This window comes from Dermacentor albipictus, chromosome 6 (genome assembly GCF_038994185.2).
Source record: "Dermacentor albipictus isolate Rhodes 1998 colony chromosome 6, USDA_Dalb.pri_finalv2, whole genome shotgun sequence".
NCBI lineage: Eukaryota > Metazoa > Arthropoda > Arachnida > Ixodida > Ixodidae > Dermacentor > Dermacentor albipictus.
In genome coordinates, this window is record NC_091826.1 from 111,873,401 (window position 1) to 111,889,392 (window position 15,992).

At 44.5% G+C, this 15,992-nt stretch overlaps 1 protein-coding gene across 7 annotated transcripts in view; it reads left to right on the forward strand.

Moving 5' to 3' along the window:
* Positions 1 to 15,992, forward strand: part of LOC135913307 (uncharacterized) — a 568,389-nt gene that overhangs the window by 185,752 nt on the left and 366,645 nt on the right. For all 7 annotated transcript variants that reach the window (XM_070541258.1, XM_065445900.2, XM_065445902.2 and 4 more), the window contains 5 exons: positions 596 to 773; positions 9,830 to 9,847; positions 9,921 to 9,938; positions 10,012 to 10,029; positions 15,256 to 15,279. In XM_070541258.1, coding sequence (XP_070397359.1) covers positions 596 to 773; positions 9,830 to 9,847; positions 9,921 to 9,938; positions 10,012 to 10,029; positions 15,256 to 15,279 — 256 coding nt within the window. The remainder of the gene's footprint in view (positions 1 to 595; positions 774 to 9,829; positions 9,848 to 9,920; positions 9,939 to 10,011; positions 10,030 to 15,255; positions 15,280 to 15,992) is intronic.

Sequence of the window (15,992 nt, forward strand, 5' to 3'; positions counted from 1 at the left end):
TATTGCTTACAGACACACTTCGTGAATAGATCGAAACAGAATCCCTTAATCAATCCATGGCGCAAACAGAACGATAAGTTCAAATAAGCAGTTAAACCATCTGGCAAGAAACCTATCGTTTTTTTATTATTTTCGGATGCAGCAGTTCGTCCACGTGATGTCAACCAGATTCATCTTCAATACAAAAAAACTCGCACTAATGAACCGGCTATTTCATTTTTGTTATAATATCCTATAGTAGCTAGAGAAATCACATAGCTGACTCTGGCGATTGCTTATACGACAGAATGCGAATAAGTATAGAAAGAGCGGCCAAAAGTTGGTTTAGGAGTACTCATTCAAGTCCTTCAATTTACATATGGCAGGCAGTAAAAAACTGCACAGTGACTGCTAAGAAACACGACAGCAACGAGAATGAATCAAACACGTGAACAACATTTAAATGAAAAACTTCGACATTAGTTTACGAAAGGTATGGAAGAGTTTGTGCCCCGCAAGGCGCCTTCGAGCATAATAAACGAATTTCTGGCACTGCATTATTCTTCTATTGCGATTTCGGACACCACGTGAGCAAACCTCTTTATTTCCCTTTCAGCTATGCAGAGCGAAGCAGTTTTACTACAACTTCAAATATGGCGTTGCGGCCTACAACCTGGAGTACGCGGACGGCAGTGATGTGTGCGGCACGGGCGAGTTCCCCCGAATCCGTGCCCTGAGAAGAATTACCAAGAGCCTGGCGCAAGCTTTCAAGTCACCACTCAGCGTCAAAGACTGTGAGTAATGTGAACCTGTCATATTCATTTGCATAACTTTACGTATTGCAAGACTAGAGTCTCTGAGTGACCTGTAACATGGTTGTTCTACAACAGCCCAGAACTGCGTGCATCTGAAAATGTTCTCATGTAATCCCGACATTACCTATCTGACAGCCCTGAAAAACGTTCGAACATGGTTTTCAGAGCGTTACTCCTACAGGTGGCCGATTATTAGGCGATTTCCACGTCACAATTAAGTTACGCGAAGTCTACTGACCCCTCTTTCGAATGAGGTTTTGCGTTTGAATAGTAAGCTACACTGCTGTCTTTCTGTCCGCCATCAACCCTTATCCCTTAGAACTTGTACGTCTTAACAAATGTATCCACTCCTAACTTATGTTCCTTGTCATTATTATGCGAATGACAACTACGGACATGTTTAAACATGAAAATTTCAGTTATTCTGCGGGGAATGAAGACAATAAATGCAATTCTTGGAAGTGAAGACAGAGGCTCTGCAGCGCTGAAGAACGGGAAGGTCGGCTGCAGAGCTAATTCACGCAGCGTGATATGGTATTCATTTAAGGTATTCATTTTTTATATTGAAGGGCACTGTTGATGTTAGATTTTAAACATGTGTGTTGTAGTAGTTCGGTTACCGTATCGCGAAATAATAGTTCGAGTAGTTAGTATAGAGACGCAACAGCGTGCGCGTCTAATAATAACACTATCTTGTGGTGAAATAAACATGTGAGCTTAAGCTTAAGTGATCGTTATACGAACACCTGCTAGCAGTACCATCAATCTTCTGTCATACCCTTAGTAGTAACCTCCAGTGGCGTAGCCAGAAATTTCGTTCGGGAGGGGGGGAGGGGGGGAGGCTCACGTTTGAGTTCGGCCTGCTCCTTACAGGATTTGTCGAGGGATCAAATACATGAATAATAGCTGCATTGCCATTGCCAAAGATACTGCAAACGAATTCTTGGACGCTACGCACTGTCAAGACAAGTAAAATATGTATTCTTTAATTAAAGAATATATTCGTATTTTGCAAAAATTGTGCCATTAACTGATATCAATGCTTCCACGTTATTTACCTATTTAATAAGTAAAGAAAATATCACACAAACTTTAGAACTATATCAGTTCCAAAATAAGCAAAGCAGTGCATGCCGCTGATATGATAAATGTAAAGGCCGTGAAATGGACGAGTTGAGGACAAATATTGAAATGAAACTTTGTCATTCAAGAACCTTGTTTACATTTTTGTACATATGCAACGCCCAGGGAAAAATCTCGATGACGCTGTCCTTCGTTTCAATGTATTGAGCAAGAGCGGCTGTCACCAGTCGTGTACTGTAACTGCACCGAAATCATAGTCGCAACAGAGATCAAATATAGAAAGCAGGAGGTCTGCAAAGCCTACATTAGAAATATGAAGATACAATGGAATACACAAATTCGAAAATAAAGCTTAATAAAGGGCAAAAAAAAGTGTCACTGAAAACAAAGTCCACTGCATGTGTCCACAAAACCTCGCAACAAGACAGTTAAATATTCGTATAAGTCTCCAAGGAACCTACGTATATAAGCAAAAGTCAACTTTATACAGGGTGTTTCAGCTAAATTTAGCCAGAGTATAAAGATATGCCGATGCACTGTAAGACGACGCGACCAAGTGCATGTTGCTCACTTTTGTATTTAGTGTGTCGCGCTATATATTGTAGTATTGTTTAATTACATTTTTAGTCGAGTATAATTAACCAACTTCTGAAGTAAGGAAGCTAGAAAAAAAATTCCAACGAGAAAATTGCAGAGTAGTTTGCAAAACGTTCGAATAAACAGTTTCTGTCTTTCTATATATCTATTAAGTATTAGCGTATGCCAGCTTACTGAAGATGCCCGCGAAATACAAAACACCACGTGACATACCAGCTTGCACATCCTGATTTCACTGCTCCCAAACGTTCCGCGCACGAGCAGTCGTAGGCGCGCTGCTGCTTGAAAGGCGACAGGGCAGCGATGTAGGCATTGGCTGTGCAATTTACGCTAGCGATGTGCTCCCCTCGCGACAGTTCGTTACAGCGATAAGCAAACGCAGCGGTTATCGCTTGTGCTTCCGAAAGCAACATGTCCGTCATTTCGCGATAGCTGTAATGAAATTGAGCATCCCTACATAAAAAAACACAGTTTTCCCAGCGGTGAAAATGGTAGAATAGGAGTATCTTAAATGGCCAGATGCCGTCTTTCACTGAATTTACGTTTATTTTTCATGCGATTTCCTAGCGAGTGCTTGAAGAGGTCAGCTTCTGCAGCGATACGACACTGGGATCTTCTGAGGAAGCTTGCTATCGCTGCTTGATCGCCGTCGGTGAAATGGTGTGACAGACTTCAGCTATATTCTCCTATAAGGCTTCTGGAGTCGTCGTTGCCGTCGTGTATACGTGATCCTTAATGTAGCCCCACAAGAAAAAAGTCAAGCGGGTTGAGGTCGGGTTGGGATCCATTGCCCTGGGAAGGTAACATGAAGCCACGCTCGTGCTTGACTGCAGGTGTAGGCTGGGGCCCCGTCGCGCTTGGCGTCAAGCCAGGCTAGAGGTATGTTGCAGCAGTAGTCTTCACCCGGCCCTCTGAGGAACTCACATACCTATTGCCGGTCACAGTGTTCATAGAGAACACTGAGCCAATGACTGGGATGTGATATATTCCGTACCAAAGGTTAAAAGACCAGTGTTATTGGTGGCGGGATCTTCCTGGCCAGTGGGGCTTCATGTTACCTTCGCAGGGCAAGGGATAGGGAGAAACGGGCCTGTCCTGTGGCCGGCAAGGTCACCAGACCTCAACCCTCTTGACTTTTTTCTTGTGGGGCTATAATAAGGATCACGTATACACGACGGCAACGACGACTCCAGAAGCCTTACAGGAGACTATAACTGAAGTCTGCCACAGCATTTCACCGACGGTGATCAAGCAGCGATAGCAAGCTTCCTCACTCCAATAGCGTGCGTTGTCAATATTTACTTGGCAAATTCGGGAAAAGTTCGCCTCGTTAGTCCAGAGTACCTTGGAATCCTGCTCCTCCTGAATCAAAATCTACTTCGCAAAGTCGAGTCTCTTTTTGAGATCCCTTGACTCCAGGCATTGATGCAACTGCAGATGATAGGGGTGCAGTCCAGCTGTTTTCAATATCCTCCAGGTAGTTGAGTTGGGCACACCGACGTGTGTGCCACGCTACGCGTGTTAGCATGACGATAAGCCGCCATGAAAGACAAAACGTTGGAGCGAACTTCATTATTTATGACTGAAGCTCTCTGCCTCTTTCTTGTGATGCTTCTGGTTTGCTTCAGCGACTCGTAGGTGTGGAATATTGTCATCCGGCTCAGTCGCATACCCGGGTGCCAGCTTCGAAATATTCTCGCAGCCTGCCCGCTTGCAGCTCCTAGGACAAAGATCACGTCTGCTTTTTCCTTGTTGGAAAAAGACGTCACGAAATGGCTCGCCCTCTAACAGCCGATGCACGATAGTCGGTTTATCGCTTTCTGGAACCACTACCACCATCACGTCCATCAGTCGCTTTACGCAACGCAAGCAATAACGGTTGCTAGCTTAAATCGAACAGCCAACGCCTGCGTCACTGCCCTGAGGCTTCTTAAGCGGCAGTGCACCTATGGCTGTTTGTGCGCAGAACGCTTGGGAACAGTGCAATCACGACGCGCAAGAGGGCATATGTCATGTTTTTTTTTTTTTTTATTTCGCGGGCATCCGCATCAACCTGGAAAACACTAATACCAAATGGAGAGAAACACAGAAACTGTTAATTGGATCGTCTTGCAAAGCGCTCTACAACTTTCTAATTGGAATCTTTTTCCTAGCTTCGTTGCTTCAGAATTCGGTTAATTATTCTTGATTAATTATCTAACTAAACAAAATCTAAAAATAGCGTGAAACTGCATACAAAATTAGGGAGCAACATGAATTTGGTCGCGTCGTCTTAAAGTATACGGCACAGGAATGCGTCTTGAGAGTGCATATAATTGCTATCGCAATATTATAGTAAGACTATTCGGCAACTGAAGAGTCCCATGGCCCATTCCTTTCCACAAAAGAAATAACAAAATTGAACTTTCACCATGCGACGATTCGCTGCGCCACAATAACTTCCTTTTTTATGTGGGGGGGGGGGCACCGAAATAAACAAACGCAAAGGAAAACATGTTGACCACAATCGAATGCCTACTTTGGGCACCTAATATGGCTACCGAAGGAATATTGATAAAAAAAAAACGTGAGACGCTTTGTCCACAGATAACCATATCTATGATGCTCGTTTTCCTACACTGGCGAGACAAGACTTCCCAGAGACGTTACGATAAGATCGAAATGATGGTGATGCCCTCAAGCGAACGCGTTGCAATCCGTCCAGTCCGCGCAGTGGTGGTGGCGAGCGACCATTGCTTCTTTTTCTCGTCCGCTAGCCAGAAAGCGTCCAAAACGCTGTGAGGCCGAAATCCACTCGGCCAGGGAAAAACGAACGCGCACCGAAGTGCGCCGCGCAGTTCCCAGGGCAACACGTGAAAAACGCATGACCTCTGGCAGGCTCTGGCAGCCCGCGGCTAGTGAGAACCAGAAAATTGAAGAGGCTCAATGTGTCCTCGCAAATAAAAGTCGAAGTAGAAAAAATAAATAAGAACGTGGTTATCTTTGCTGGCTCTATTATCTTGACATCGAAAAAAAGCAGGCGAAAGAAAAGTTATTATTCTTTTCTGCGACATGACGGCGCCAATGAACCATCACAACGCTCCGTCTCATCGGACCTTGCTGCATGCTTTGTCAACTTGTCTGATAGTGTGTTGATCTGGCGTGTCTCGTTGTATGCTTCGATGTACGACTTCAGAAAAGTCAATGCACATTTGGTGTCAAAAGTGTATGTGATCTTTATACCCATAAAGTTTCGGAATTGAAATCCGCGCTCTTCGAATCTTCCACGGCATCCACGAGATGCCGCGACGAGCCCGCTCACCATCAAAATGCCCTTGAAAATTCGAATTCGGATGGGGCCCCTTGGCGTTCTGTGACTCCAAGTGCATGGCCGTTGCCACGAAATCCAGCCCGAGTTGACAATCTTCGCACCGAAATGTCTTTAGCAGCGTGAAAAATGCATTCTAGACAAAATCCAGAATGATTTCCGGCGCCGGGGGTTGTTTTGGTCGGCAGCGCATGACAGCACGAAAAAATTTTGGAGGGGGGGGGGGGTGGCGCTGAAGCCCCATAAGCCCTCCGCCCCCCACTCCTAGCTACGCCCATGGTAACCTCCCGTCTCTCCACGCATTGTTCCCCATTTCGAGAAAAAGTACCCAACGAGGAAAAATAACATGGCTTATTTGTCAACTGATTAGAAGATATAAGTCGAGCAGCCGTCAATAGCTCTTTCCACAAAAAAGTTCATTGCCTTCAAAGTTCCTGTGCGTGCATTACGTATGCTATGAATCACGCGAACGGCGCTTGTCGAAACGTTGGCTGACCTTTGTCGAAACGTTGAGTTCGGTGATAGTCCTTGTCCGAGCACTGCTCATCACTTATTGATAAACAGTTCTTCCATTTCCAATTCATAGTTATTTATTCTTAGCAACATACTTCCTGATAGATGTGTCTGTGACACGACATGACATGACAAGAACTTTATTTGAGTCCTGAGGGACTGAGATCTTGGGGAGCTAAAACCGAAGGCCCCCGAAGATTAACTCGGTGGCGCCACCCACGATGGGACCGGGAGATGAAGTTCCGCTGCAATGTCGTGGGCCCTCTGGACAGCCTGGAGTTGCATGTGGATATCCCTGCCCTTGTTCTTTCGTGATGGGTGCAGAGGCGTTAAGGGCTGGGCACAGCCAGAGCATGGGTCACGACTGTGAGTGGGCAGGATCTATCCTGTTAAGAGACCGAGGAGTGGGATACGAACGGGTTTGCAGAAGCCTGAGTGTGCTAGCCTGAAATGGAAATGTCCTCCTAGTGTAGCCTAGTGAAAATGTCCTCCTGCCCAGTCGATAATGGGAAACAATTTCATGGAATGTACATAATGGATCTTTGTGTATGTTGACCTGGTTACAAACGTGGCTACCCGCGACAGCGCGGTACGTGAAATCGCGCGCTCTCCGGTGGGCCTGCTCGTTAGGATTACATCCAAGCGGGTTAATTGAGCTATCTAGATGGGCTGGGAACCACGAGATGTGGTATCCACCTTCGCTACTCTCCCTAGTCCTTTGAAGAGCTTTAAGCAAAATACTGTTCGCCTGTTCAGATCCGAGATCGGACGAGAAGGATCTAACCGCCGTGCGCGAGTCCGAGAAGATGATAGCGGGAACATTTGAGCTGTGAAAAGCCAGAGCGATCGCCGCTTCCTCCTCCACATGGGCAAACTTCGTATAAAGAGAGGCTGCATTGACCAGGTTGCCTGTCGCGTCTACCACCGAGACAGCGAACTTATTCCCACTGTCATATCTGGCAGCATCGACAAAGAGGGCATCTAGTTTCTGTTGAATTATCTTTTTTAAGAATGTACTTGCCTCTCGCGAATCTCCTACCCTCGTTATGCACTGGGTGGATGCTTCGCGGAACGGTGTCAACCATTATGCGAGTTCTGGTTTCCTGGGTCAAGCTAACTTTGGTCGCCGGTTCATGTCTTGGTTGGATTCCCGCTTCTTCTAAAATCTTGATCCCTGGCTTAGTGGATGAAAGTGTCATTATTTGACCGGCTGTGAGCTTCTACTATAATATATATATATATATATATATATATATATATATATATATATATCTGTGTCATGTTGTTTTTCAGTATTTCAATGCTCTTTTTTCAACCTCTCTAAGCTTCTGTTCTGCGCAAAACCTCAACGCAATATATTTACAACGTCTCTTTATACCTCAACATTGGTTTTGAATTTTTCAACGTTGGCTGAGATCTCTTGTTTCACAGCTGTTCATTACATCTATGCCTATCTTCCTTCAACATGGCATCTTATTAGGTGCAAAAGTGTGATATCACATTATAGAGAGAATGCTCGGACACTAGGACGCTGTTCTTTTATCCGCCTATAGTCCTATACCATTGCTTGTTTAGTAAGTGTGCTCCGTGACATGGCGCTGAACGACTTGCCGGTCGACTCGTCCGTGAGATCATTTAAATATTGGAGAGGAGCACCTTTTTGGCAGATGCTCGTACGTTTGTCATTCTGATTTAGTTTTATTGCGATAGCAATTATATGGACACTCCAAGCGAATTTCTGCCGTCTCCGTCGTCACCGCCGCCGTGCCCGTGATGTTCTGTATAAAGTTCAAACACGATAACATCGTCGCCGAGCGCCGTACGCTGTATGCGCGAGCGAAAGCTTGCGAGAGTCAGCCGATGATCGAGGAAGGCGGAGAGGAAGCACGCCGTCTTCTGTCGCGTGCGAGGCACGGGAGCGAGACGAGGGAGAGAGTGAGGGGGGGGAGCGTTCTGCCCCAGCGGTTGCTGCTTACGGCACGGGAGCGGTATCTCGAAAGTGATCTACGCTGTGGACCTGTGCTCGCATGGGCCTCGTCTTCGAAGCGATCCGCGATGTTGCATGCGCCGAGTGCCGGTAGCTTCGTATGCGCCGTGCTTTCGACGTTTAAAGACAACACGAAGGTCAATTCGCTCGCCGCTGCCACCATGCTTCCCAAATCCAGCATTCTGACAGCGAGTTTTCATGGTCATCGGGCGCGATGTGTTCGTGTTTACCTGCGCGCGTGACACCGTGCTTGTGAATTTAGCTAGTAAGCTAATGTTCACGATTACACATATGGCTTATAGAATTACTACCCTCACTTCGTATAGCTGTCTACTAATTTGCTATCGCAATCGATGCTTCGCCTTTGGGGCGAAACTGCGGGTTTTTTGATTATTTCCTATATTCTTTGCACTTAAGCATTTATTCTTTATAAAAATGTATTTGTGACTGCAGCACATGTCATTTCTAGGTTTTTTATTCTCTGTCATCGTCCTGCTAGGCTGATCAAGCTAGCTGTGTAGCCTATACACACTTTAGTGCTGGTTCATAGTAATGTTACAGTGTTGCCCGGGTGGTGCTCAGATAGCTTCATAAATTTAGGAGCGCGATAACGTGTTAGAATGCATATTTATTTCATATTATAACCTTATCAGGAAGCCGTTCCCCTTCGAATATCCTCTGGCGACCATAAGAGTGCGCACATTACGGCTGTCATCTTTGCATTATCTCATATTTTACAGGCTAAAGTTAGACGCGAAACAGTTCATCCTCGACGTATAAGAAAGTAAAAAAGAAACTGGTGGCTATAAAAATATCTTTAGGAACACGAGGGCGTATTATTTTTTGTATCGAGCATTTCATCAGGGGCGTGCGATCGGTGGGAAAATGTTTTCGCGTGTATTAACCTCACATTTTAGCCTCACATATAAACACCCTTAGGTGCGTTGTATATATTTTTAATCACTCCAAAAGAATAGCTAACGCGAGCTTAACAAAGCAAACGGAGAGTAGCAGATCTTAAAATCTTGACCAATAGCGATCCCATAAGCTGCACAAGCAACGCCACCTCGCCACCGAAATAAATGCAGCCTACAGTGGGAAAACTATCAAGTGCGGTAATTCTATGCAAGAGAGCAAAGAAAGTGCTAAAACAGAACGGCACACACTACTGGAAAGCATGCTTTATTCTTATTCGCCTCTACGCAATTCAGGCTCTTTAAAGATTGCAGTCATGTTGGCCGTGTAAATCTTCGAAATTGATGCTAGGTTGTTTCGCGATGGCAGGTGGCAGAGATCATGAAATGCTTAAATGTTAACAGTTTTCTGCATGCGCCATATTTCAAGGAGTACCTAGACAAAAATCTGCGTACAATGTGTTATACGTGGTATTTTACCGGCTATACTAGTGCAGGTGGATAATTTATTTGCAAACAAAACAATATAGGTAAACACCTGAATGTACAAAAGACGCTTTTTCTGGCAGTCACACAGCAAACCACATACATTACTCTAAATTGCTCAGACTTTTTTTTTGCTTATATATTTCAGGCCCATACGATGACCTCGGTAAGTATTTTCTTTTGTTAGCTTGCTGCCGAAAAGACTGAGTGGTAAATTTTTTTTTGCTTATATATTTCAGGCCCATACGATGACCGCGGTAAGTATTTTCTTTTGTTAGCTTGCTGCCGAAAAGACTGAGTGGTAAATTTTTTTTTGCTTATATATTTCAGGCCCACACGATGACCGCGGTAAGTATTTTCTTTTGTTAGCTTGCTGCCGAAAAGACTGAGTGGTAAATGTCACACGGACATGAATTTGCCGTACTGTTGTTGTTCTACAGCATACATGTTTTCATCACTAGGGATGTTCGTCGCTTGCTATTCCGGCAGCAATTTAACGTGAACGAATTAACACGGGAAAATAGAAGAATACGGTCAGTGGAAGCTACTGATGTGTAGATTGAAGCAGCGAAAAATATCGGTAAAGGTGTGCATCAGCCTCCGTCTTTGTGACTTTGCTCATTCTTGCGGTGTCCATGTTAGCAAATAATTATTGTGACAGCATTATATGGATCACGAAGCGGAAAATCCGGCGGCGTCGAGGTCGGAGATGCTCCAAAAGGTCACGCGGTTACAGTCAATCAATGGCAGACGCCGGCTGCGTGGGCCGCTGGGTTCCTTGAATCACCTCCAGATGGCGTTCACCTCCGCGCATGCGCAACGGAAGTGTACAATAGCAAGTCGATTAGTTAAGGGGAAAATAAAAAAAATTGCCAGAGTAACTCTAGGCCAGTGCCAACATAATGCATTCAGTTCAACTCGCGTCCGCAGTGCCTGTGATCTTTAAGGCTTTGGCCCAAGTTACGTGGGACAACCTGCATAGCCCCGCGTGTCGCAGCGCTGCCAGTCGGTGCGGTGATCTCGGTGAATTTTGTCGTGAGCTCCGATGGAAGAACGTCCATGCAAGTACGCGAACGAGGCCGAGGAGTCTTCGGGAAGACGTCGGAACACTTTCGCATTTATCTATATAGGCATACCTATGTTAACTTGAATTTTTCTATTACACAAAAGAAAAAGTGTGAAGCGCTACTTTTTTTATTGAATTTTAGCTCAGTCGTGATTCATTTAGTCACACCTACACCTGGCTAAAAAATTCAAGCGATCTAACAGGCAACCAAATTGCTCGTCACATACACAGAGAAAAAGCGAGGGAAAACCGACGATGAGAAGAATGCCTGTGATATGTACGATTAGTGTCGTCATAGACACTTGCTGTGCCAGGCCACCTACATACGAGCTTTGTATCAAACTTGCATTCCAGATTTTGTGCTTAATTTGGAAGGTTTACTTGGGGCGCTATAACGTAAAACTATTTCAAACTTTTCTATTCCAATTCTGCTATCAGCCCTCCACGATTGGTGAAAACGATACCTCCCCATTTGATATGATGTGTACAGAGTGATTATGCATGATTTGACAGAAAAAAGAAAAACAATTATTTCTGATTCAACCCCTTTCGCCATTAGCCCTCGGCTATTGGAAAACGTTTTTGAGCTGCAGCCACTTAACATGCCTGCCACACGACGTCACAAAACCGCAAGAACTCACCGCGTCAAAGTGACGTGTACGCGATAAAGATGCATTAATATGCCGAACAGAACTGAATTTTCTTCGGAATAGCCGCAGGCTGCCCCGTTCCGAAAAGAATAAAAGATTGCTGCCGCCGATCGCTCAGACGCTGGCTACTCGCACCTGCCGGAGAGCATGGGGGTATTTGCGTATAATAAAACTTCTTGCGTTGCCGTGAAACGTTTTCGAGCACTTTCGGCACGTTTACCCCTTCATTCTGCCAACTCTTCTTTGCTTAGGCTCCGTTTTAGCGTCATTCTTGAGCTTCCGTTGCATGCCGCCGCAATTTTCGACCAGCCACCGCAAGCTAAGTAAGGGAAGGCCGACCCCTCGTAGACGCCGGCACCACCCTCTTCATCCGGTTATCGACTTTCCGTGCAGTGGCTCGGCCCCATCGAATCCCTCCCCACTTGAGCGTTCTCCTCGCCTTTTGTCAGCCGATTAGATACGACAAACCGCTCAGTGTAGGGAATGTTATTCGTTTTTCAAACAAACAAAAGTGACCTCCTATGAACGAAGAGAGCGTTTGATTGGTCTGTTCAGACAACCCTGCGGGTGACCGCCCGGTGCTTGCGTTGGTAGTTACGCAAATTTGACGTCAGGAGATTGGAATAGAAACACATTGGAATAGTTTTACGTTATAGGACCCTTGGTGTGCAAAAACTACGCAATGCAGTGTCCCCACCCTACACAAAAAAATAAACCAATAATTTGCCAACTTTAGCTGTACTAGCAGTGACTTCATCGTTACTTTGATGGAGACGCAGTAATAAAGAACTCGTAGTGCAACAAATTTTTTGTGATGCGCTCAGTCGCAACATCAAGGGCTTCAGTTAACGATAGCTCTCCACTAGCGAGAGTGCTCGTCGCAGCATTCGTTCTGAAACTATTTAAGACATATATTTTTTATTTTAAAGCGAAACTTTCTTGCCGCGTTCCAAGCACGTTTTCGTACCTACTTGGACTCGAACGCCGAGCGCGTTTAGCGGTTTGGCGCCATCTGGGAACAGGGCAGCGAAGGGGTAGTTTACCCTTTCGAGCATACAGTTTAATACAACATTTGCAAAAGTGATAACTACGGCGCTAGTGTCTGCGACATGAGATTGATGTTAGTACATGCATCTACCTAAACAACGTCCCTTAGGCTTCAAACTGCTTTGTGATTTTGAAAACTGATCATATTGAACTAAGCGCGGTGTTATAAATAATTAAATAAACATAAAAAAATGCCCGACGGCAGGATTCTAACACATGATCTTTGGCACACAAGCCTGATATTGAAACCATTAGGCCACAGACGCATGCGTCAACACGTGTCGTAGAATGAATGAATGAATGAAACCACGTTTATTCCACATTAAAATGTGTCGAAGACGCTGCGTTGGAAAGAGGAAGGGCGTTATTGGAAAAGGGGAAGGGTAAGGCTGCCTCCGATTTATTAGTGAACGTCCTGGAGGCAGTAGAGCACCCTTTCGCGCGGGCAAGCCAGCGCTGTGGGACGCGTGGCGCGTTTCGATCCGCAGTTGCACTAAGAGACACCGACGCATCAGAAACGCCACAAGCGTAGCACGCCACTGCGGACGCCACTGAAAATTTCACAGTGTCAGGGGTACCTGCCGATAAAATCAGCTGTGGAGCAAAAAAAAATATTTTTACAGCGAAGCTCTATACCTCTACCGTCCAAGGAAACTTTTGTGTCGCTGCAAGCAAAAAACTCCCCTTATGTGGGCCGATCCCGGAGACAGTGCAATGCCGGGCCGACTTGCGGCGGAGGTGCAGTTCGCCATTAAGGGGCCCACAAACACAGCTTCGCTGGTCATCCTTCTTCACAGAGTGGAAGGGCACTGAGTTTTTTTTCTCTCCTCGAACAAAATTTGGACGAATTATCACGTCTACGTAAATCACAAGCTGAATAATTGGTGCAAATAACGAAATATCGCACTTATTTTTGCCTCGAATGCCTTAATGCCTAATTTAGGTCTGAAAATCGTCCGAGAGTGACTTTCTGGCAACTAGCATTGGCAGAATTTTTCTGGAAAAGTATTTGATCTTTAACACAAAGTATAACAGCAAGAAAACATTGTAAAAAAAGATAATGTGGCTGAAACGTCAACGAAGTTTATGCAAAAAATTTCTGAAATTGCACAATTTGTTTGCTTCTTTCCTGAGCCATTTACATGCGCGATATCATGAACGTGTTTACCTGTGATGTCCCATGAAAGAACCATGCCAGTACAGTATTCTATAAAAAGATTTATCATTGTACCTAGTTGCACACTTGATTAAAAAACATTTGCCTCCAACGAACTTTAGCTTCTTAGCGAAAACTTCAAAGAGCGCATGCGTTACCCAAATATTTTTTTTAGAAAAACTCTTTAGTGAAACCTTATTCCCACAATCACCAACTAGCCCTACTTTTTTTCTAAGAAAATCAGCGGTGGTCACTTTTGGGTTCTGGGATGGTTCGTGTGGAATGACCCACCTGTGATAACATGCGCCGCAGAGCAACAAGAGCAAAGAAAAGTTGAGTGAGCGCTGTGCAGAAAGGGCAACTAAGCCTATCAGACTCGCCTTTAGCCAGGACCATAAGATCTAGACATGAACTATTTTTCGGCGTGCCGTCGAGATGCTAAGAGTGAATGCAGTTTTTAAAGGAAAACGGGAAGATGGCGAATGAGAAGGCGAAGACGGACGATCGTCGAAGCGTCTGAGGCTTGACGAAAATGCGAGTCTATAGCGCAAAGAAAATCTGTGCGCTTACATGATAGTACACAATTCATATATGTCTCTGAATGAAAGGTGGGAACGAAGTCGGAAACTACACACATGCATGGTTCTTGAAAACACTTTTTAAAAATAGCCAAAGTATGGCTAGAGAGCAATGTTTTTCAAATTTCTATTATTAATAAACCATAAGATTAAGACGACTTGAGGTGGCAACTAGGAGGTGATTAAAAAAAAGTCACCTAACTTTCCACCGGAAGATTTAGACAATCATATTGCAAGGTAGCAGGTGCGTCATTCGTGTAAAACATTATCGTTTTATCAAACAAAAGACGATGATGCTGCTAATTCCTGCTGAGCAAGGAATTAACGTCAATTTGATCAAGTAGACGGAAGCTCAACTGCGTAATAAAGCTATAATTTTGCTCTTAGCGGACGTTCTTTGCAATCTTTGCGCCTCATCGTTTGACGAGCATGAAGTGAGCGTTTCTGGTCTAGAACTGAAAAAAACTGAAAGGGTTAACTGTGTGCTGTGTCTTTCTTTGTGCAGTTCACTTCCCATTGTGCCACATCATCGGTACTGCACGACCGTGCGCATCAAAACACAAAACTTTTGAAGAAACAATAAGCACAATGTTAATAAAGTAGGAATTATAATTGAATAACCGCCTTGCGCTACGGGATAACAAGATTTGTCGGAACCTAAATTGGCCCAACAAATGAAATGAGTAGTGGCACGTAATCAACCAATGCTAATTCATTTTGGGACTTTTCATATTCTAGTTTACTACACCTGTGTTGAGTCTATTTTTCAAGATTCACTCACAAAACTTGTATGCAAAAGAAAGATCTTGTGTGCTTTAAATTTAAAGCGCATTACACAGTTCTGACATTGCTCGAACACACCTATTTGTCACTTTTAAAATGTTCATAAATACCTGGCAGAGATTCAAGCCAGCTGGCTGCTTTTTTTTTGTTTTGGCCAAGCTACGTGCTCGAAGCTTTAACTTTTTTATTGAAGCTAGGTGACAGCTGATGTTGTAACTAGGCTTCTTTGAAATTCTTTGTGGGAGTGAGGTATTCTAGCAGAAGTTATTTATGCAATTTTTTTTTTCTTTTCAGACTCGACTAAACAAGTCCCCACAGGTGAGCTATACAACCTTGGCTCTCCGAGTATTGGTCACTAACAACAACAAGCAGGCTCAGTCAACGTCTTAATTACAGCATTACTTTTATAGAAGTTGAGCGCACCTTTCGGACAATTATTAGGTGGGGCAAGAACAGAGCAAGCAGCTAGGAGCCATTTCGAAACATTTTCGCAATATACAGCTCGCCCTCTTTTTGATAACGAGGAGCATTGAGGGCGTGGCTCTTCTTGGCTCAAGAACCCTACAGCTTGATTTTCTTATTCTAAGTTTGTGGGTAGCGTAGTAGCTCCACTACAAGTGTGGTAACAGGCGTAAGGAAAACTGAAGTTCGGCATTACACGGCACTGCTGGTACGCCAAAAGACTAGTCTCTTAACGGGGCGCTGCTCCACGCCACTTCCGAATGCTTCGCCGTGCTAACTCAGTAGACACTGCATTGTAGGGTTTTCCAGCTGCCACGGTAGCATTTTGGAAACAACTTTGAGCATGTAGATGAATTTTCGTCGAAATGTGCAAAGTTATACAAAGCTAGCTTTCTGGTTCTTCTCGTGAGGAGCTGTTACAATTCAGGAAACATTTTAACACAACCGAAGCAGCATGGGTTGCCATTGCTGGATGTTTACATATTGCCAGCAGATATGTGTACGGCGCTTTTATAGTTTCTTAAGTCTAAGTATTTAGTAGATGCTCCCGTATTTAAACAAAAGTGGCC